This window comes from Triturus cristatus, chromosome 2_2 (genome assembly GCF_964204655.1).
Source record: "Triturus cristatus chromosome 2_2, aTriCri1.1, whole genome shotgun sequence".
Classification (NCBI taxonomy): Eukaryota; Metazoa; Chordata; class Amphibia; order Caudata; family Salamandridae; genus Triturus; species Triturus cristatus.
In genome coordinates this window covers 750,948,800-750,969,460 of record NC_140582.1, presented here as the reverse complement: position 1 = coordinate 750,969,460, position 20,661 = coordinate 750,948,800, and the positions used below count along the sequence as shown (strand labels likewise).

General features: G+C 50.8%; 1 protein-coding gene across 5 annotated transcripts in view; it reads left to right on the top strand.

Annotated features, from left to right (window-relative positions):
* PCM1 (pericentriolar material 1) overlaps window positions 1–20,661 on the top strand; it is a 1,275,228-nt gene that overhangs the window by 777,970 nt on the left and 476,597 nt on the right. For 4 of the 5 annotated variants that reach the window (XM_085641994.1, XM_085641995.1, XM_085641992.1 and 1 more), the window contains exons 25-28: window positions 10,108–10,280; window positions 10,369–10,500; window positions 14,602–14,722; window positions 14,886–15,026. In XM_085641994.1, coding sequence (XP_085498120.1) covers window positions 10,108–10,280; window positions 10,369–10,500; window positions 14,602–14,722; window positions 14,886–15,026 — 567 coding nt within the window. The remainder of the gene's footprint in view (window positions 1–10,107; window positions 10,281–10,368; window positions 10,501–14,601; window positions 14,723–14,885; window positions 15,027–20,661) is intronic. The other variant, XM_085641996.1, reaches the window with a different exon arrangement.

Below are 20,661 nucleotides of genomic sequence, written 5' to 3'. Positions count from 1 at the left end.
GCCCCTCGGGTGTTCACGAAAGTGATGGCGGTGGTCGCAGCTCATCAGCGCAGATCGGAGGTTCCAGTCTTCCCCTATCTCGACGACTGGCTGTTGAAGGCGGGCTTGCCCCAGCAAGTAGTCTCCCACCTCCAGACTACGACCGACCTCCTGCATTTGCTGGGGTTCTCCGTCAACGTGCCGAAGTCACACCTGAGACCCTCCCAGAAGCTCCTCTTCATCTGAGCGGTTCTCGATTTGGCGCAGTTCCGGGCTTATCCTCCCGAACAGCGGGTCCGGGATATTCATGCTCTGATTCCCATCTTTCGGCCTCTATCCTGGGTTTCGGTCAGGTTGGTGCTGCGGCTTCTGGGGCTGTTGGCCTCCTGCTTCCTGTTGGTGCATTACACCAGTTGGCGCATGCGGGCTCTGCAGTGGGACCTGAAGTTTCAGTGGGCCCAGCATCGAGGCAACCTGTCCGACCATGTCTTGATCTCGGAGGGCACTGCGAAACAGTTGCAGTGGTGGCTCACGGACCGCGATTGGGTCAGGGGCAGAGGCCTCTCCCTACCCCAACCGGAGCACGTAGTAGTGACGGACGCGTCCCTCATGGGATGTGGGGGCCATATGGGAGAGGCGGAGATCAGAGGCCTCTGGTCTCCGGCGGAGTCTCAACTCCATATCAACCTGTTGGAGCTGAGAGCGATCTGGCTTGCACTGAAAACCTTCCTTCCCTCTGTCCGGTGAAGTGTCGTGCAGGTGTTCACGGACAACACCACCGCCATGTGGTATTGCAACAAACAGGGCGCGGTGGATCACGAATGGCGTCTGAACTCGGACGTGGCTCACGGTCTCTTTCTGCAGTGGGGAGAGCCTTGGCTAGATCTATTTGCCACCGAAGAGAACGCGCAATGTCAGCAGTTCTGTGTGTTGGAATTTCCAAGGCGGCACTCGCTCGGAGACGCTTTTCGTCGCGAGTGGAGTTGCGGTCTGTTGTACGCCTTTCCACCTATACCACTTCTGCCCAGAGTGCTGAAGAAGATCAGGCGTGACCGGGCCCAAGTCATCTTGGTGGCTCCGGATTGGGCACAAAGGTACTGGTATCCCGAGCTACTCAGTATGTCAATCGATCCTCCGATATGACTGCCTCTTCAGGAGGACCTTCTATCGCAGCAGCAGGGGACGGTCCTCCACCCGAACCTGTCCAGTCTCCACCTCCATGCGTGGAGATTGAGCGGCGACAGTTGATGCCATTTGACTTGCCTCCTGCAGTCTGTGATGCGATTCTGGCAGCCAGGCGTCCCTCCACAAAATCTGTATACGCCTGCAGGTGGAACAAATTTGTGGCATGGTGCACAGCAAAGGCTGTGGATCCCCTATCCGCCCCTCTTTCTGAGGTTCTACTCTTTCTTCTTTCTTTGGCCCAGCAGGGCTCTGCTCTGGGCACCTTGAAAGGTTATCTTTCTGTAATCTCTGCTTTCTTACGGCTTCCTGATCAGCCTTCTCTTTTCAATTCCCCTGTTGTTTCGCGCTTTGTTGAAGGCATTACTCACATGTTTCCTCCTGTCCCCTTCGTAATGCCTCAGTGGGATTTGAATCTTGTTTTGACCTTTCTGATGTGCACTCCCTTTGAGCCCCTTCACAATTGTCCACTTCGTCTTCTGACTCTTAAGACTGCTTTCCTGGATGCTATCACCTCGGCTAGACGGGTGAGTGAGCTCCAGGCTCTGTCATCTAAGCCTCCCTTTCTTTCTGTTCATCCGGACAAGGTTGTCCTCCGGACTCGTCCTTTTCTTCCGAAAGTGGTGACCCCCTTTCACATCGGTCACTTTGCCTACCTTCTTTCCGCATCCTTCGAAAGAGGAAGAGAGGCTCCACCGTCTGGACCCAAAACGTGCGCTCTTCTTTTATTTGGACCGCACCAGACAGTTCCGGGTGGACGACCAACTTTTTGTTGGATACGTAGGTGCTAAGAAGGGGAGAGCCGTACACGAACGGACCCTCTCACGGTGGGTCGTCTTGTGTATAAAAGTTTGTTACTCCTTGGCGAAAAAGGACCCTCCTGTTGGGCTGAGAGCCCATTCCACCCGGGCCACGGCGGCGACTACTGCCCTGGAACGGACGGCGACGACATGGGCCTCACTGCACACGTTTGCCAAGCACTATTGCCTGGACAGCCAAGTCCAGGGAGATGGCTTCTTTGGCCGTTCTGCGTTCTGTTCTCCAGGACTTTCTGGTGTGATCTTGGTTCGCAGACCCTCCACCGGGGTTGGTATTGCTGGGGTATCTATTCTAAGGTGAGGAATCTAACTAACGTGTTTCTTTCAGATGAACAAGTTACTTACCTTCGGTAAGAAACATTAGTTAATTAGATTCCTCACCGACCCACCCGTCCTCCCCGCTCTGTGAACCGACAACTAGGGTTAAGGTCATACTGTTCAGGGCCCTAGACTTATTGGCACCAGTGTCGGTCTCTTGCATGGCTCTGCGTTCCTGGCGCGGAAAGCTATGTACAAGAACTGACTTCAGCGCGCGAGGGCGGCGTCTAAGTACTCCGACGTCGTTCCGGCGCACGACGCCAACGACAGACGCGGAGCCACAGACGACGCCTAGCGACGCGCAAGGGGTATTGCTACAAAAATCTTTCCGGATCCAGCCTGACGCCTGGGGATATTCTAAGGTGAGGAATCTAACTAACTAATGTTTCTTACAGATACATCGTTACCGAAGGTAAGTAACTTGTTCTTCAGGTCTGGCTGTGCTCGTCGTCCTTGCCTTTCTCCGATGTCACGTGAGCGTCGCTCCCTGATGGGTAAGTGTCGCAGTTCGTCCCCGGGGGCTGGTCTCCGGCCTACCGGGGGCGTGGGCTCTCCGCGGGTGATGCGTCCCCACGTGTCGTCCTATTTACCGTTTCCCGGTTTTGGGGCATTGAGAGTCCAGATGGAGACTTACGCGGTGCCTTTGCAGGACTTGCTAGCGTCTCCTCCTCCTTCCTCTCCTGGGGCTTTGGCGGTTCCCTCGCCCTGCTCAGGACCCTCCGCGGCGCCGCTGGTGACTCCGGCCCCGGCGCCGACTGAGTCGCATCCAGGCTTGGAGGATGTGGTGCTGTTGTGGTGCGGCTCCTCTGGGGCACCTCCTTCAGGCCACGGCGTCTGCCTCGCCCAAACTCCTGCGGAGGTCCCTCTGCCGTCACGGGAGGTCGCCGGGGCTGGGGTCGCATCCCTGAGCCCCTCTCGGTCCCTTGGCAGGATGGTCCTGTCTAGCCCGAGTTGACAAAGCTACGGCACCGGCAGCATCTGGTCCGTACGGAGCCACAGGGGTCGGTGGACTCTCCTCGTCCTGCTCCGGGTCGAGGCTGAGGGCAGACCCCTCGCCCCTCTCCGGGCGCCTTTCGTACCTCCTCACAGGCGGCTTCCTCGTTGGAGGGTGAGTCGGAGGTTGTATCGTCCTTGGCGCCGCCACAGGGGTTGCCGGGCGACCTTCAACTCCTTCTGGGCCGTGGCCGGCGAAGGGCTTCGGGCCCGTCCCATTCCCCCATGCAGGTGGTTGCCTTGGCGGGGGTCAGGCCGGTGCGACTCCGGTCTCCAGTGCGGAGTGACTTGGAGGTCCCTTGCCCGGTAACGCCAGATGGCGCCGGTGTCCTGCCTCAAGCAGCGGACTCTACGGCTCCGCGCGGGGGTTGTTCCGCGGATTCGTCTTCAGACGCTCCTTCTCCGGAAGCAGGCTGCATCTTGGTATCGTCCTCCTTGGAGACTGGTCGCCGTGTGGTGTCCTTTTCACTGGCGTCGAAGGGCGGCTCCCCGCCCTTCATGAGGCAGAGGTGTTCGTCGGAAGAGTGGCAGGTTCCTCATTCTAAGGCTCCTTCTGACTTCCAGGTCTGGCCCTTGCCCGCCCCGCTTGGCCTCGGGGACGGCCGCCTTAGTTTGCAGACGTCGCTCACAGAGAGCTGCTTTTTCCACCACGGGGCCCTACGGATGCCGGTGCGGCCTTCGCTTACGCGGTGTCCACGGCTGTGGGCATCCTACGCATGGGTGACCCGGTGTCTCACTTTTCGACAGACCATCTGTTGGAGGTTCTCAACCAGGGCTCTGGTGGGAGGGAAATCTTGCTTCCCTTTGAAGGTTCGCTCCTTTCTGCCTTGACGGAGGCTTTGAGGCGTCCTGCTTCCGGGGACCCGGTGCCTCCGCATCTTCTGCATCGGCCCTTCCGACGCCGCGTGACCCGGCGTGCCTGTCCCTTCACCCCTCAGCCGCCAGCCCCCTTTTATGGACTGCTTTTCCCCTCCCTGCCGCCCCTCTTGGCTCCGCCGTCCAGAGAGGCCCGCTGGCTGGACACTTGGGGACGCAGCATTTTCACCTCGACCAACGCGGCCCTGCGGGCCCTTAACACCTTGTGTGTGCTGGCTCGGGCCTCCCTTTGTGGGACTCAGCTGAGTCTCTGGGGTCTGCAGCGTCCCAGGAATCTGCTTAGGTGGATTTGCCGCATCATGCCTTGGATGGCCGGGAGCTTGCGGCGTTTAATCTCCGCTCCGCCCTGGACATCTCTGAGGCGCTGGACCGGGCCATGGCCTCCTCGGTCGCTCTCCGTCGCCATGCTTGGCTTCGGGACGGCGTTTTCCCCGAAAATATTCGGGAGAGACTCATTGATCTCCCATTTGATGGCAGTCTGTTGTTCCATCCCCTGGCTGACTCCGCCATCCAGAGGCTCTTGGCAGGACCCCGTCCTCCTCCTCCGTCCCCTCCTCAGTGACTACTGAGTTAGGGTTGCTTTTGGGCCTTTGTAGGCCGACTGTTATGGTTGTGGAGTATGTTTTTATGGCTGCTTATGTCCTTCCTTGGGACTTTGGCATTGTTGGCTGCTGGACGGCCCTTTTGTTGTGTGTGAGTTCTGCAGGAGTTGTTGTGCAGATTTGGCCCTGTAATTAGGCCTTCTGCTTTGCTTTAGCTGCTGTCAAGCCTGCATCGGGGATGCTTTTTTTCCCTGTGTTTTTTTTGTTTCTTCCTCTGCTGCGGAAGTTCTACCAAAGAGGGTTCCCATATCTTGGAACTTCACGTGCCCTTTGTGGGGTTATGGTAGCTGTCATATGGCTTGCGCTCTGCTGGAGGGTTCTGGTCGCCTTCTGGTACCTGTTCTCCATGGTGTTTATGTAGGTTGCTTTTGCTTCCTGAGGTAGTGTGCGAGGCCACTCGTGGTGGCCCGGGCCTTCCTCCTCGCCCTGCTCGCTTTCTGTGGTCTGGGTTGTCCCTGTGTTCTCCCTTGCCAGGCGTTGCCTCCTCTGCCTTCCTGGGGCCTAGGGCTGTTCTTCTTGCTTCTGGCCTTGACTGCCGGCATTGTTCTGTCTAGCAGGCTGTTCTCCATCTGGAGTGGGCTTGCCCTCTTCTCCCTAGTTTCCTCGGGCTCTCTTGGCTTCTTCTTCTGCCGTCTTCCTGTCTTGGCATTCGGCGAAAGCTATGTTGCCTTGTGGGGGAGTGGGGTGCTTCAGCCTCTCAGCCCTTGCCCTTGGTTCCTCTGCTGTGAGTATATGAGTCTCTTCAACCTTCTTTCCCTCCTACTGCTTGTGGGGGTTCCCTTGTCCTGGCAGAGGCGAGGTTCTACCTGGTCCACAGATCTGGTCCCCTGTGGGGCCCTCTGTCCTGCATTGGCTGGTGGGGTCCTTTCGCAGACCCCCCTTCCCAGGGGTTATTGCTGGGGTATCTATTCTATGTGAAGGAATATGTGGCTAGTAGTCTCTATCACATGTACGAGTTACTTACCTTCGGTAACGATGTATCTGGCAGAGACGATTCTAGCCGAAGATTCCTTCACAGCCCGCTCTTCCTCCCCTCTTCTGCGAGGACCCTTGGATTGTTTTTCGGTACTCGCCTCCCGGTGGGGGGCTCTGTCTCCTGTGAGTGTCTTCTCTGTTCTTGACGGGTGGCTCCGTCTGGGGGCAGTTCATTCCCCCCTTGGTTCTTTGTAGGATGGGGTTTCGGTGCGCCGGTGCCCTGCTGCTCTGGCTGCTCCAGGTTTGGGGGGGATTGCTTCTATCCTTGTCCTCCCTTCCCTCCCTCCTTCCATTGCTATCCTCTGGTTTGAGGGTCCTCTGGCCATGTCTTGCCCTTGTGGGTGGTTGCCCTCTAGGTTGGGGTAGCTTGGAGGTTTGTTGTCCCTGTCTGTCTTGGAACTGGTCCCATTCCTTGCTCGGTATCAGGGGGGGTGGGCTCTCTACATGTGCCATGACTTTTATGCCTGTTCTTCCCATCTGAAAGAAACAGGTTAGTTAGATTCCTTTCCTTAGAATATCCCCAGGCGTCAGGCTGGATCCGGAAAGATTTTTCGTCAGCAATACCCTTGCGTCGTCTGCTGCTCCGCGTCTGTTGTCGAAGTCCAAGTTTCAGTGGGCCCAGCATCGGGGCAACCTGTCCGACCATGTCTTGATCTCCGAGGGCACTGCAAGACAGTTGCAGTGGTGGCTCACGGACCGCGCTTGGGTCAGTGGCAGATCCCTCTCCCTACCCCAGCTAGAGCACGTAGTGTTGACGGATGCGTCCCTCCTGGGATGGGGGGGGCCACATGGGAGAGGCAGAGATCAGAGGCCGCTGGCCTCCGGCGGAGTCCCGCCTCCATATCAACCTATTGGAGCTACGGGCGATCCAACTTGCACTGATTGCATTCCTTCCCTCTGTTCGGAGAAGTGTAGTGCAGGTGTTCACGGACAACACCGCCATGTGGTATTGCAACAAACAGGGCGGGGTGGGGTCGTGGACCCTTTGTCAGGAGGCTCTGCGCCTCTGGACATGGCTGGAACATCTGGGCATCACCCTGGTGGTTCAACACCTGGCGGGCTCTCTGAACGCCAGAGCGGACGAACTCAGCCGCCGGTGCATGATGGATCACGAATGGCGTCTGAACTCGGACGTGGCACAAGGACTCTTTCGGCAGTGGGGAGAGCCTTGGTTAGATCTATTCGCCACCGAATAATGTTATCAGTTCTGCGAGTTGCAATTTCCAAGGCGGCACTCGCTCGGAGACGCTGTTCGTCACGAGTGAAGTTGCGGTCTGTTGTACGCCTTTCCGCCTATACCACTTCTGCTCAGAGTGCTGAAGAAGCTCAGGCGCGACCGGGCCCAAGTCATCCTTGTGGCTCCGGATTGTGCATGAAGATACTGGTATCCCGAGCTACTCAGTCTGTCCATCGATCCCCCGATTCATCTGCCTCTTCAGGAGGGCCTTCTGTCGCAGCAGCAGGGGACGGTCCTCCACTCGAACCTGTCCAGCCTCCACCTCCATGCGTGGAGATTGAGCGGCGACAGTTGATGCCATTTGACTTGCCTCCTGAAGTCTGTGATGTCATTCTGGCAGCCAGGCGTCCCTCCACTAAATCGGTATACGCCTGCAGGTGGAACAAATTTGTGGCATGGTGCACAGTAAAGGCTGTGGATCCCCTTTCCGCCCCTCTTTCTGAGGTTCTCCTCCTTCCTCTTTCCCTGGCCCTGCAGGGCTCTGCTCTGGGCACACTCAAGGGATATCTTTCAGCTATTTCTGCTTTCTTACGGCTTCCTGATCAGCCTTATCTTTTCAAATCCCCTGTTGTTGCTCAATTCTTTAAGGGCATTACTCATATGTTTCCTCCTGTCCCTTTCGTAATGCCTCAGTGGGATTTGAACCTGGTGTTAACCTATCTGATGTGCGCTCCCTTTGAGCCACTTCATAATTGTCCTCTTCATCTTCTGACTCTTAAGACTGCTTCCTCGTTGCCATCACCTCTGCTAGAAGGGTGAGTGAGCTCCAGGCTCTTTCTTCTAAGCCTCCTTTCCTTTCTGTCCATCTGGACAAGGTTGTTCTCAGGACTCGTCCTTCCTTTCTTCCTAAGGTGGTAACTGCTTTTCACATCGGCCAGTCTGTTACACTGCCCACCTTCTTTCCGCCTCCGCATCCCTCGAAAGAGGAAGAGACTCCACCGTCTGGACCCAAAACGGGCACTGTCCTATCTGGACCGCCCTAAACAGTTCCGGGTGGACGACCAACTCTTTGTTGGCTACGTGGGCGCTAAGAAGGGGTGGGCAGTGCACAAGCGAACCATCTCTCGGTGAGTCGTTTTGTGCATTAAGGCCTGTTATTCCTTGGCTAAGAAGGAACCTCCTGTGGGGCTGAGGGCCCATTCCACTCGATCCACAGCGGCTACTACTGCCCAAGGACGGGGAGTCCCATTGCAGGACATTTGTCAGGCAGCAACGTGGGCCTCGCTGCACACTTTTGCCAAGCATTATTGACTGGACAGCCAAGTCCGGAGAGATTGCTTCTTTGGCCGTTCCGTTCTCCAGGACTTCCTGGTGTGATCTTGGTTCGCAGACCCACCACCGGGGTTGGTATTGCTGGGGTATCTATTCTAAGTTAAGGAATCTAACTAACGTGTTTCTTTTAGATGAACAAGTTACTTACCTTCGGTAACGATATATCTGTAAGAAACATTAGTTAGTTAGATTCCTTACTGCCCCACCCATCCTACCCGTTCTGCGAACTGATATCTAGGGTTAAGGTCATCCCTTTCAGGGCCCTAGATTCATGGCACCAATGTTGGTCTCTTGCATGGCTCTGCGTTCCTGGCGCGATAAGCTATGTAGAAGAACTGACGTCAGCGCTCAAGGGCGGCGTCTAAGTACTCTGACCACGTCATCCCGGCGATCATGATGCCGACGACGGACGCGGAGCCGCAGACCGACGCCTAGCGACGCGCAAGGGTATTGCTAACAAAAAATCTTTCCGGATCCAGCCTGACGCCTGGGGATAATTCTAAGGTAAGGAATCTATCACTAACTAATGTTTCTTACAGATATAGCGTTACCGAAGGTAAGTAATTTGTGCATTAAATCAGCAAAGGCCTCTCTGTCCTTATGATAGTGCCTCTCCTGAATGAACCTATTGTGGATTCATAATTTCTTAGCACGTACAGGCTCATGTTGCTATTTACCTTGTGATCCAAAGATCACTATAAGTCTCCAGCTTGTTGACATACCTTGGAAAAAAAACAACTTACTGAACCTATCCTAATCTGGGTTTAGGTCACTTCAAAGTACTTAAACAACACTAGTAGCAGTGGCTGATGATGTAAGATTTGTCTTAGACCGGCATTTGACTCTGACTCCCGCACAGCGCTTACATTATACCTAACCATCTTTGGAGTTGGCAACCAAGCTGTAAGCACCAGAGCTGACAGGCTCATTAGCTGTCACCTCGCCGACCCCAAGTGCGTCTCCAGCAGGAAGTGTTTTCGTACATATTCCCCCAAGGGGGGTACCCCCAAGTGGATCTGTTTACTGCTCAATACGCATTGTCTGAAGGTCTGTACCATCTAGTATCCATTGATGGGGGTGGGGTTTCAAGTTGAAATGGGATTTTCCACTTCTCTTCGCTTTTCCTCCCATACCCTTGTTTCCTTGGGTTTCGGGCAAGATTCATGAAAACAGGGCTTAAATAAACTTAATTGCTCAGGATTGGCTGAGAAGGGTGTGGTTTGCAGACATCCAGTACCTCTCAGTGTGTCCCCCCTCTCAGTCTTCCTCTCTGGGTAGATCTTCTTTCCCAGTGGGAGAGCCAGGTTCTACAGCCAAACCTTCAGATCCTACACCTCCATGACTGAAGATTAATCTGGACATTTGCCTGTATGCCAGTTAACAAATTTGTAAGTGTTATTTTTTTCTACCCCTCGAGAAGATGGAACAAGTTTGTCACTTGTTCCGATAACGCTGAAGATCCTTTGAAAGCCTGTCTTTCTTTAGCACATCAAGGCTTTTCTGTAGGGGCAGTCAAAGGTTACTTGGCTACCTTGCTAGCATTCCTCTGCCATATGGATCAACCCAACCAATTTAAATCGCCTAAATAGAGTTTCTGCAAATAGATGGTTACCAAAGGGAAGTAACTTTTTCATTTAGTACACACTTTAAAAACCTATTGAAATTGTGAGTTTAAAAATAAATTGCATGCATTTAGCTTCCATTTGGTTTTGTAACGCTCCTCTTTGGAAAGGTATGAAATTTAAAATTAGTATATATAATGATGTTGAAATTGTTTTTCATTTCTGCTGGAATATTCTACTGTTTCCATATTTCTTCTTTATTGTAAAAGAAAATATTTTATCATGTTTCACAGAAACTGGGAGTGAGTTTTCCATGTTTGAAGCCTTGCGGGACACCATATATTCTGAAGTTGCTACTTTGATTTCCCAAAATGAACCTCGTCCACACTTCCTTATTGAACTTTTTCATGAACTTCAGTTGCTTAATACCGATTATTTACGGCAGAGAGCATTATATGCATTACAGGTAACTGAAACATTTCAAGGTTTTATTCGTGTAAGTGAAAGGAGTTAGTACAAATATAAAATGTATGTAATTGTGTGGCTTTTATCAGGACATTGTAACCAGACACATATCCGAGAACAGTGAAAAGGAGGAGGAAGAGGGTGGTAAGATCTTGAATTCTGCTGCCTGGGTCGTATCAAACTCTGAACTCACTCCGAGTGAAAGCCTTGAAACAGATGATGTAAGTGTTTTGTCTTATAATATTGCTTGTCTAAAGAGAAGCTTTTGCATGATTCTGCTCCATTCATTTTGTGTGAGTGATCATGTTTTAATATGGTTGCCTAAACATCAGAAATGACTTCCTTTACAAGTTTAATATTGTGGTGCTTAATTTCATGGCCCACTTTGGTTCTCCCCTAGTTTTGCATATTAGACGTTAAGGCTGCCTCTACTTACGCAGCCACACAACACTTTTGTTTTGTGACATTATCTTAGGAATACGTTGTACATGTTTTGTTATTCGGTGACTCGTCTTTGAAGTCAGTCTGCACATTTTGTACAACATCTTCTAAAATACATAACACCATGTTGTAGTGTTTACTGCTAGGTCAGCAACAGCTCTTAACGTTCTAGACAACACTCTAGCACAGCTGCGGCTTTCCAACACAGTATTTCTTATCATATAAACTGTGTCTTGGCCCAATGGGGACAGAGAAGAATTCCGGTAGAGACCTGTGCTAAAACTAATGCCCCCACAGTTTAACATGCAGCTTTGCGCAAACTAAGTTTACACCTATGATGCGGACCACCTAACCATGTACACCGCTATGGGGTCTGCTGGTAGTCCCAGAGATCACTAATATTCACGTGCTCACATAGTGAGGGTAGTCCTAGACAGATATATCATTTGCCATAGTGGGGTTGCTTATTGTATACATCCTGCCAGTAATGTTGATTACGTTGCTTAGTTGATTGTACCTACTTATCGCTGCACATTTGCTTCTCAATAAACTACAATAGTTTCAATAAATATATTGTAAACTGTCTTCGTTTCTTTCTTTTGTTTACTAACGGCATGCATGAGTGAGAAACAAAAGGTGAGATGATCTGTCTCCACTGTACCCTTGGGGACTAGAGGGTCATGTTCTAGGTTATCAAAACCATCTGTTACTCTGGGAAGGTTATGAGTTGGGGCACTGTGAGCTAGCCAGGATTTTGGCAGACAGGTACTGACGTGGCAGAGAGACGAAGCACAGTTCTGCTTTACCAACTGAATCCCTGCAACAAAATATGATGCTTTTAGTCTCCTGACCATTCTGGATATCACCACGACCATATTTCCTGTTATTTTTTAGCACAATACAACATGGGCCTTGTGAATTTCACTATGCGTAGTTGACTATTTAACCTGTATTTCTTCCGTTCAAGCATAATGCTTTTTTGACAGAAGCGTATTTTTGGTGAAAGTGCCATAGCATCTGGATTTCCCAATGATGGGATCTTCATAAATAGTCATAAACATTAGAATAATTCTGCACATGGGGAGCATCCTGGAGCATTAATGCAAGAGAAAAACATGTTTTTCTGGTAACATTGTCTTTATCTTTTTTTAAACTTAATCTAAATGTTAAGAAAACAAAACCTTAAAAGGAAATGGATTCTTAAACCACATGCATCTGTATTGCTTCTCTAGTCTTATTTGATAAATATGCCCTTTATAAGTCATGTTATAGTTAAGTATTTTTTCTCTATCGGGGGATGACCATTAATTCTCATAAACCTTCGAACATTTTAATAGAACAACATCTAATCCATTCCTAAAAGATGTGGGAGCCCCTAGGAATAAAAGGAAGAGCAATACTCTCAGCATGGTGTGAACACCTGTAATTTTACATTTGCTGGAGAAAAACGGTATTTCTTGAGTCAACTTGTAGACCGCAGATAAAATAAAAATAGTCCTGGTCCACTATGAAAAAAGACACTCTCAATCCTTTATACCAGTGGCTGCATCACTAGGCCCTAAACACAAGGCTCTGTACTTAACAGCCAACCTTTTGTCCTGACATGACAGAATCATTGTGATGGATATCATGGCAGCGCCCTAGGTCTGGTGGAAATGCCATTCACATTCTACAGCTGAAATTCGCTTTTTATTCTTACGGAGGATAAATTGGTCACACACACTTTACTGGACGGCTCAGGCATGCATTAGGGAGCCCTAGCCCCCATGGTTCTGTGCACAACATAAGAGGCTTGTCCACAATATACTCCAGCTTGGGGCAGCGAAGTACGCCCTCAAAACATTCTCGTTGCGCATCAAAGGGATGATGGTGCTTGCTCAGACAAATAACAGAACACCTCTCTGTATATTCTTGCCCGGTGTGACATGTTTTTAAATCCTGTCCATAAAAGCACAGAAAGCTTGAATGTTTGCTGAAACTGAAAGTCAGCATGATGTGAAGCATCAACCTGTAGTCGACAACATCCAGGTGACCAACTTCAGCAGTGCAGAGTCCGTCACATGAGTAGGAACTGGTACTGGCAGTTATGGCTGAACTGTTTTCTAGTTGGGACACCTCAACCATCAATTTTTCAAACAATCAAAAATGCTAAATGCTTCTAATTTTAATCTCCAGGTTTCTGTTACCAGCATCACATGGGGACACTTCCTGGTGGAATAGGACAGGGAGTTTCTCTATTTTCCCTTTAGAGTGTTGGTTGCACCTGCTGGTGCAAAGACTCCTGGAGCGCAGCTGCAGGGTGATCTTCACTTTGATTTACAGAAACCAATGTGCTCATGAAAAGGGAAGAAGAGTGGATTATTTCATTACAGCCCTGTGTACCCCAACCTCTCGCTGTGTATCCTACAGATCGAGGATTCAGGCACTTGGGGCTTCTCAAGGAGTGCTTTGAAATCGGACTAATTCCACAACACGGTCCAAAAAAGATGCCCAAGATAAAAAGTGGAATCGTTTTTGCACCTCGCCCTAACAAAATGAGGAGCACCCATTATTGTATTACCCTCATGACTGTTAAATTACCTGCTGCATCTGGCACAGGTAGATTCAACAGAGGCTATATCCAGGAACCAAAGTGCCCAGGTTGTAAACTTACTGTACACATGGCTGATCATCAGAGCTTTGAGGTGATCCCTTGGCATGTTTCTTTAATCTGAAAACCAGTGCTGACCGGGAAACTGAAAGATGTGCTCACCTTTGTATGACAAAACTATTTCAGCCTATGTATAATTGGGATTAAAAGACTAGATCATTCCCTTTCTGGTTGCTATCACAGCAGCAGAGTGCGAATAAGTTTGTGGTATTCTATGCTGCAAAGCCTTCCTTCATGTTCTTCTCCGATAAAGTCACAACCATTTTAAGAGTTTAAAACATATAGAAAAGCCAGTGATTTTCCCCGAAAAGGTTTGGTGGGTGCAGGAGTGTGGAATAGTAGCTAGTCCACATTCCATGCCCCTCCCAAAAAAAAAAAAAACACTATGATATAGCTACACCTAACGTATCACACCACCTAAATATCCACCACCAGACTAAGTTAACATTACATCTTGCCATCACCATTCACTCTTACCAATGTCAAACATCTTCACATTCAAAAAAACACATTGCATTATGTAATAATAAATATCAGGAATTATGTTAATATTGAGTATCCTTTGCTGAAATCCAAATTTTCAAAGGCAAACATCTGTAACGCCATAGCATACCTAAAGTACTAATATAAAGTGGCTCTTAAGGAAAATATTATAACCTATAATAAATCATTCTGAACATAACTTAATGTCCAATCATTGCTTCAATATTGGACACTTTTCCAAAATAAGAATACCTTCACACACTAAAACTAAACACCGCTTTGTTTTTAAGTATGGCTTCAGCTAATCACTCAAGCATACAAACTTAGTCACTCGGGAATGTACTCTGGGTCCTTCCTATCTTGTTTCCACCTTTATGTATGTATGTTATTTCTATAGCTTGACACTAGCCAAAAGGCAGCTGAGCAATGTTCAGGATCAGACAAATGAGGGTAGGGCGAGAGTTAAGTATGTACGGCAGGGTGTCAGGTAAGAAGGTTTCATACCCATCTTGTCAATTCATGCCTTTTTATGTTTTGCGGTTAAGCCACTGTTCCCTTTACTCCACCTTAACCCACAGTTGTCAGTCTTAAACTCCATTTAACTGTTGTGTTTTCCAAGGATACATTCCTTCGTTTCGAATTTTACTAGAGGATTTATATCTTTCATGTTCTTGTTTGCAGCTACTCTTTAAACAAATTGTTGAACTTCAAAAGTGTACCCTAATTAATGCGTTGCTGTGTTCTTTAGGAACCATTTGATAAAAACGTTGTCAGACAAGATTGTAGAGAAGGCGAACAACCTGAGGTTGACAACTCGAGCATTTTGTCCACATCTTCAAATTTTGAACCCTTTGCTACTGATGATCTTGGTAAGTGGATTGGTTGTATTAAATACCTTCTTAATTATGCTAATGATCCAGCTTACAACTTCATGATATTTTTCAAGTTTAATGTAAATGTTAGTCATTTGCCTATTGACCTGTACATTAAAATGCCTCCTTCCTAGAGCATGTGCTTTTATTCTGAATACAGGTAACACAGTCATTCATTTAGATCAAGCATTGGCTAGAATGAGGGAATATGAGCGCATGAAAATTGAGTCTGAAAGCATGCTGGAGGCAGAGGGCTACTGCATTAAGGATGTGGCTGATGCTACTACTGCTGATTTACAAGGTACATTTATGGCTTGGTTATGAATGAAATGAGCACACTCAACTGCTTTTTTGAGATGTATGTCAATATGCAACTTGCCTAACACTTGAAGCTACATTTTCTATTCTTTACCAATCCCTAATTTTGAAAAAGCTGTATACATATATTGATTATTTTTTCTTAAATGTAAGCAAACTCGCAAAAATCCTAATGATGTATTTTTCCTATTTAGAACTTCAGTGCAATGTTGGCTATCCCAAAATCCTTTAATTATTTAAATATGCCTTCTTAAAGTATTTTTTTCGATGGGTATTTGTAAGAGCAAATTCCTCACCTTCGAATACTCCCCAGGTGCTGCTAGGTAATGCTATGCACAGACCCCACACTCTCCCCGAAGTGATGGAGCAGAGTCACATATAAGTGCCACACCTTTTTTCCTGCTCCTTCTGATATGGATCCGGACCACCCAACTTTGTCTGTTTGTACGACAACTTTTAAACAATTTAATCTGTGCATTAGAGAAGGATACTCCCACCCAAAACAGCAGGGTTCCAGCTTATTCTGTTGCTGCAGGAAGATGATGTTGGTCACATACCAGCACAGCGCTGTCTTTAATGTCTGGGCTCGGGCCACAAACAAGTCATGCTATAAGAGCACTCTCATGCACCTGATGGCCTATCAATACCGGGAGCCAAAGCTCTATTTCAGCGAATACAAGAAGTTGTGTCCTTTGCATAACTTCCGCTCTTGAACCAAGTTGCGTACGCAGACCCGGTCCTCCTGTCATTATACTGACCACATCATTTCGTGCTAACAGTCTTTCGCTTAGTCCAAGCAGCAGCATAAGAAAGCAAAGGGAAAATCAACTCTGCTGACTCCGGCCCGACACCATGCCCCTCGCTGCTCTTGACACCGTACCAGACGACACTGGTTCAGTCATTGGCACCAATGCAGATGTCAGAAATGGAGCAGATTGGTTTAGCAGATTCAGAGAACCATGCTTTCCCACCCAGACCTTGACAATACACCCACTCAAAACAGGTCCCCCACTGTCATGATGGGGACAATACTGAGGACTAAGACCAATATGATAATGGCAGTATCTTTGAAAAGCTTCAGGTTGCCAGTAATCTGGATACATCCCCAGGTATTGGCCTTTTGTTTCCAATGCAAGCTATTACAACCGAAGAATCCGCCTCCTTAGCTACAGTGATTCGATGGGTAGTTGAGGTTTTAGATCTCCCTCTACCTAACAGGGAGGTGAAAACGAACAAGGTTTTCAGCCTGCACAAACTCGATCTGCACCTTTACTACCATGTAATGAGGCCTTTACAGATGTTCTGGTAGGCCCCTGGGCGAACCTAGGATCTTGCCTTCCTGTAAATAGGCAAGTACCAAGATCCTCTAGATCTTTACCTTCTCCTTCAGCATCCCACACCAGAGAGCTTGGTGATGCTGGCTTCAACCAGTCACCTAAATCCCAATTCATCTCCTGCCCCCGACAAGAAATCCCAACGGTTAGAGACCTTTACCAAACAAGTGTTATCCAGTATTGGGGTCTCTTTCATAGATTCACATGCCTGAATCATTCCCCGTCGTCAAGATGGGAGCCCCATGGTATAATAAACAAGCAGTATTCCAGGGGGACGTGGTCTGGCCACGCTGGAAGATGGCTGCCTGAAGTGTGAGCTCCGCCACGGGATGGGCCCCTGACCAGAATAACTTACTTACATGTGTTCGCAGGGCTCCTTCTTCTCCCTCAGGCACAACTCGAGGTCATGCAGGCAGGTTTGGCTGACTTTTCTGGCGGTCGGCGGTGACAGCTCTCCAGAATTCGGCGATGGTGTGGAGCTCTCACGGGCTCCGGTCTGCCTCACGCTCCTTGCCTGACGTGTTCCTCTGGGCTACATCTCCTCTCCCTGACAGCGCCGCACCCCCTGCCATGCCGAAGCCGTGCACATTGTCCCCGTATGAGCCGCACCTCCTTGTGCTGCTGGGACCGCGCCTTCTCACATCTCCAAGTATTTGTGTCCTGCTGAGGCGGCCGCTCCTCTCATTGCTGACTGGACAACATTCCTGAAGCCGTGCCTATTTCTCCTGACGGGACCGCACCTCCTCATCTTCACCACGACCGGGCCTCCTTCTGCAATGAAGGTAGCACCTCTTCTGCTTGTGGAGGTCGCACCTCCTGTCATCATTGTGGCAGCATTTTTGTAAACCTCCGAGGTCGTGTCTCCTGCTCCATCTGAGACCGCGACTTCTATTGCTGCGTAACAACACTCTCCTTGGAAACATAATACATTGCTCTTTCTTCAATATTATTTTGAAAGCGAGTTTTTCAACATTTTTGAGCATATATCAGTTTTGAACTTGCCTCCCTCCTTTTGACTTTTTACACTTTTCCAAACACGTAGATGGAGCTTTACTACAAGAAACCCATCTAGATGCGCTAGAATCTGATAAACTCTGCAGAGATTGGGTGGGGAAGGTCATTGACAGCAGTATTAGAAAAGGTGAACCCACAGACCCTGGTCCCATCTGCAAATGTGGAATTGCAATCCTTATTCGCAAATCACTCCCAGTCACGGTCAGATCCTGATGGACGTTATACGGTTGCTAAACTACGTATCTGAAAGAGACACATTAATGATAGATTCCTTACCTTCGAATATCCCCAGGTGTGAGACTGGATCCGGAAGGTTTTGCTAGCAGTACCCCTGCGCATCAATAGGTGGCGTCATGCGGCTCCGCATCCGTTGCTGGCGTCGTAAGCGCCAAGATAACGTCACGGACAGTACTTAGGCGCCACCCATGCGCGCTGACATCAGTTCTTTCTTTTTCCGCGCCAGCAAGCGCAGATCCGGTTTGAGCACGTACCTTAGTCACTTTTTGACTACTCTTTTGAGACTTTTTGTCTCCCCCTTTTTTCTCCTAGTGTACGTAGGGATGCCTGGCTTTAAGTCTTGTGGAGCCTGCGCCGCTACATGTCAGTGGCGGACCCCATGATGTTTGCCTCTACTGCCTGGAGACCGAACATGACTTCGGTCCTGCAGGGACTGTTGAGCCATGGCCCCGAAGGCCTTGAGGGAGCGGCGTCGGTAGCTGCTGGAAGTCCGACACTCGTCCCAACGCCGCTCCAGGTCCAGGGACCGCTCGCGGAGCCGCAGTCGTCGCTCCTCGAGCTCCATGTCTTCGCCCTCGGATTCCGGTAAGCGACGACATAAAAAGAAGTCGAATAAGCGTGTTCGCTCTCCGACGTCCCCCTGTCGGTCCTCGGATGCAGATGAGGGGGACAGGGGTTCTGACCCTGCGGCTCCCTTGGAGCCTGGGAGTTCCGCTGATTACCCGCCTTACCCAGGTCCGTCGGCGACTCCCGAACAGGTGCAAGAGTTTCTTGCTACCATGGACTGCCTTTTTAGGCCTCGGGCTTCCGCCGGCACGCCTTCGGGCCCCGCGGTCCCGTGTACAGATCCTGTTGGCCCGTCAGCGCCGCCGGCGGATCCAGCTTCGGTGCCACAGGATCCTACGCCGTTGGCTCCGGCCCCGGCGTCACGGGGTCCGGCGCTGCCGGCTCCTGCCCCAGCGCCGCCTCCGGCACCGCAGTGGGTGCCGTTCGTTCCACCCTTGCCCCGGTTACAGGACCATTTCGTTTCTACCTGGGATCCGCATTGGGAAACGGCGCCGTATGTCCCTTCTCCGACTCTGCCGCCGCGACCGGTTCCTTCCGCAACGGAGGTGGAGGATGACTGGGAGGGGTCCGAGGACCCTCTTGCCCGTCAATGTGACTCCGAGCAGGACTGGGTGGATGATCTGCAGGACGCCGGGGACCTCGATGTCTCTTCTGACCCGGGGTTTGCCTCTCCCCCACCTACGATGGAGGAGGGCGCTTCCTACACGATGGTGCTCCGTCCCGTTTCTGAGGTCCTCAACCTTGATCTTCCCATGGTGGCCCTCAAAACTAACGTCCTTACTGAGGTGCTCCAGATGGCGTTGACTTCGTCGGAGCCACTGCTTCCCTTTAACGACTTCCCCCATGGATGTCCTGTTGGGCACTTGGTCGCGGCCGGCCACAGGGGCTCCTGTGGATTAGAATGTTGCCAGGCGTCACCGCCCGGTGCCTGGTGACCCCGCGTTTCTGACCACTCATCCCACGCCTGAGAGTCTGGTCATCCAGGCCTCGACGTCTCAGAGTGCCTTTCCCACTGCTCCATCGGATAAGGACTCTAAGAAGCTGCAGCAGTTTGGTAAGCGGTTGTTCTCATCGGCCAGCTTGGGGCTGCGGTCGGTGAACACCGCCTGCTTGTTGGGTCGCTATTCCCGCGCGTTGTGGGACACGGTTGCTCAGGTGTTACCTCAGTGTCCTGAGGAGGTTCATGCTGTGCTTTCCCAGGCGGTTGCTGAGGGTAAGGATGCGGCTAAGTTCGCCGTTCGGTGTGGTTTGGACACCGCTGACTCGTTGGGCAAGGCAGTTTCTACGACTGTGGCGCTGCATAGCCACGCCTGGTTGCGATCCACTGGGTTCTCGCCTGAGGTCCAGAGCTCGCTCATGAACATGCCCTTTGATGGCACTCGCCTGTTTGGCGATAAGGCCGACAGTGCGCTGGAGCGCTTTAAGGACTTGCGGGCCACATCCTTGGGTCTTTCCACTAAGAGCTCAGCCACTCCTGGGTTTCGTTCCTTTTGTGGCCAAGGCAGGGGCACCCAGGCACTTTCCTTCAAAAAGACTGTGCAGAACCAGCCTCAGCGCGGCTTCTGCAGGGGCGGCTCCGGGAATCAGTGTGGGGGACAGTCCATCTCCGCCCCCGCTGCTTCTAACTCTAAATCTTTCTAATGCGAGCTTTGTGAAGCACCCCACACCGGTGGGTGGCAGGATCCGCCTCCACCTCCACCACTGGTGCAATATCACATCGGAGAAGTGGGTGTTGCAGATCATCCGCGGGGTTATTCTCTTCCCTTTCTGTCCTCCCCTCCTGCCATGCCACCTCGGTGCCACCGCATGTCGGGGGATCACTTGCTGCTTCTCCAGCAGGAAGTTACGGCCCTCTTGGCCAAGTGGGCCATCGAGCGCGTTCCTGGGCCAGAAGTAGGACGTGGTTGTTATTCCCTCTACTTTCTGGTCCCCAAGAAGAACAAAGGGTGCCTGCGCCCCATCTTGGACCTCAGGAACGTCAATCGCTTCCTCCGGAAGGAGAAGTTCAAGATGTTGACTCTGGCTCAGGTCTTGGCTGCCCTCGACCCTGGAGACTGGATGGTAGCGTTGGACTTGCAGGACGCATATTTTCACATCCCCGTCCTGCCGGCCCACCGGCGTTACCTGCGGTTCATGGTAAGCCGCGAGCATTTTCAATTTGCCGTGCTCCGCTTTGACCTTACCAGTGCCCCTCGGGTGTTCACAAAAGTGATGGCGGTGGTTGCAGCTCACCTGCGTCGGTTAGGGGTGTCAGTCTTCCCCTACCTCGAAGACTGGTTGTTGAAGGCATGCTCGCCCCAGACAGTCGTTACCCACCTTCAGACTGCGGCCGACCTCCTGCATTTGCTGGGGTTCTCCATCAACGTGCCGAAGTCGCACCTGAGTCCCTCTCAGAAGCTCCCGTTCAGCGGAGCGGTTCTGGATTCAACGCTGTTTCGGGTTTATCCTCCCGAGCAGCGAGTCTGG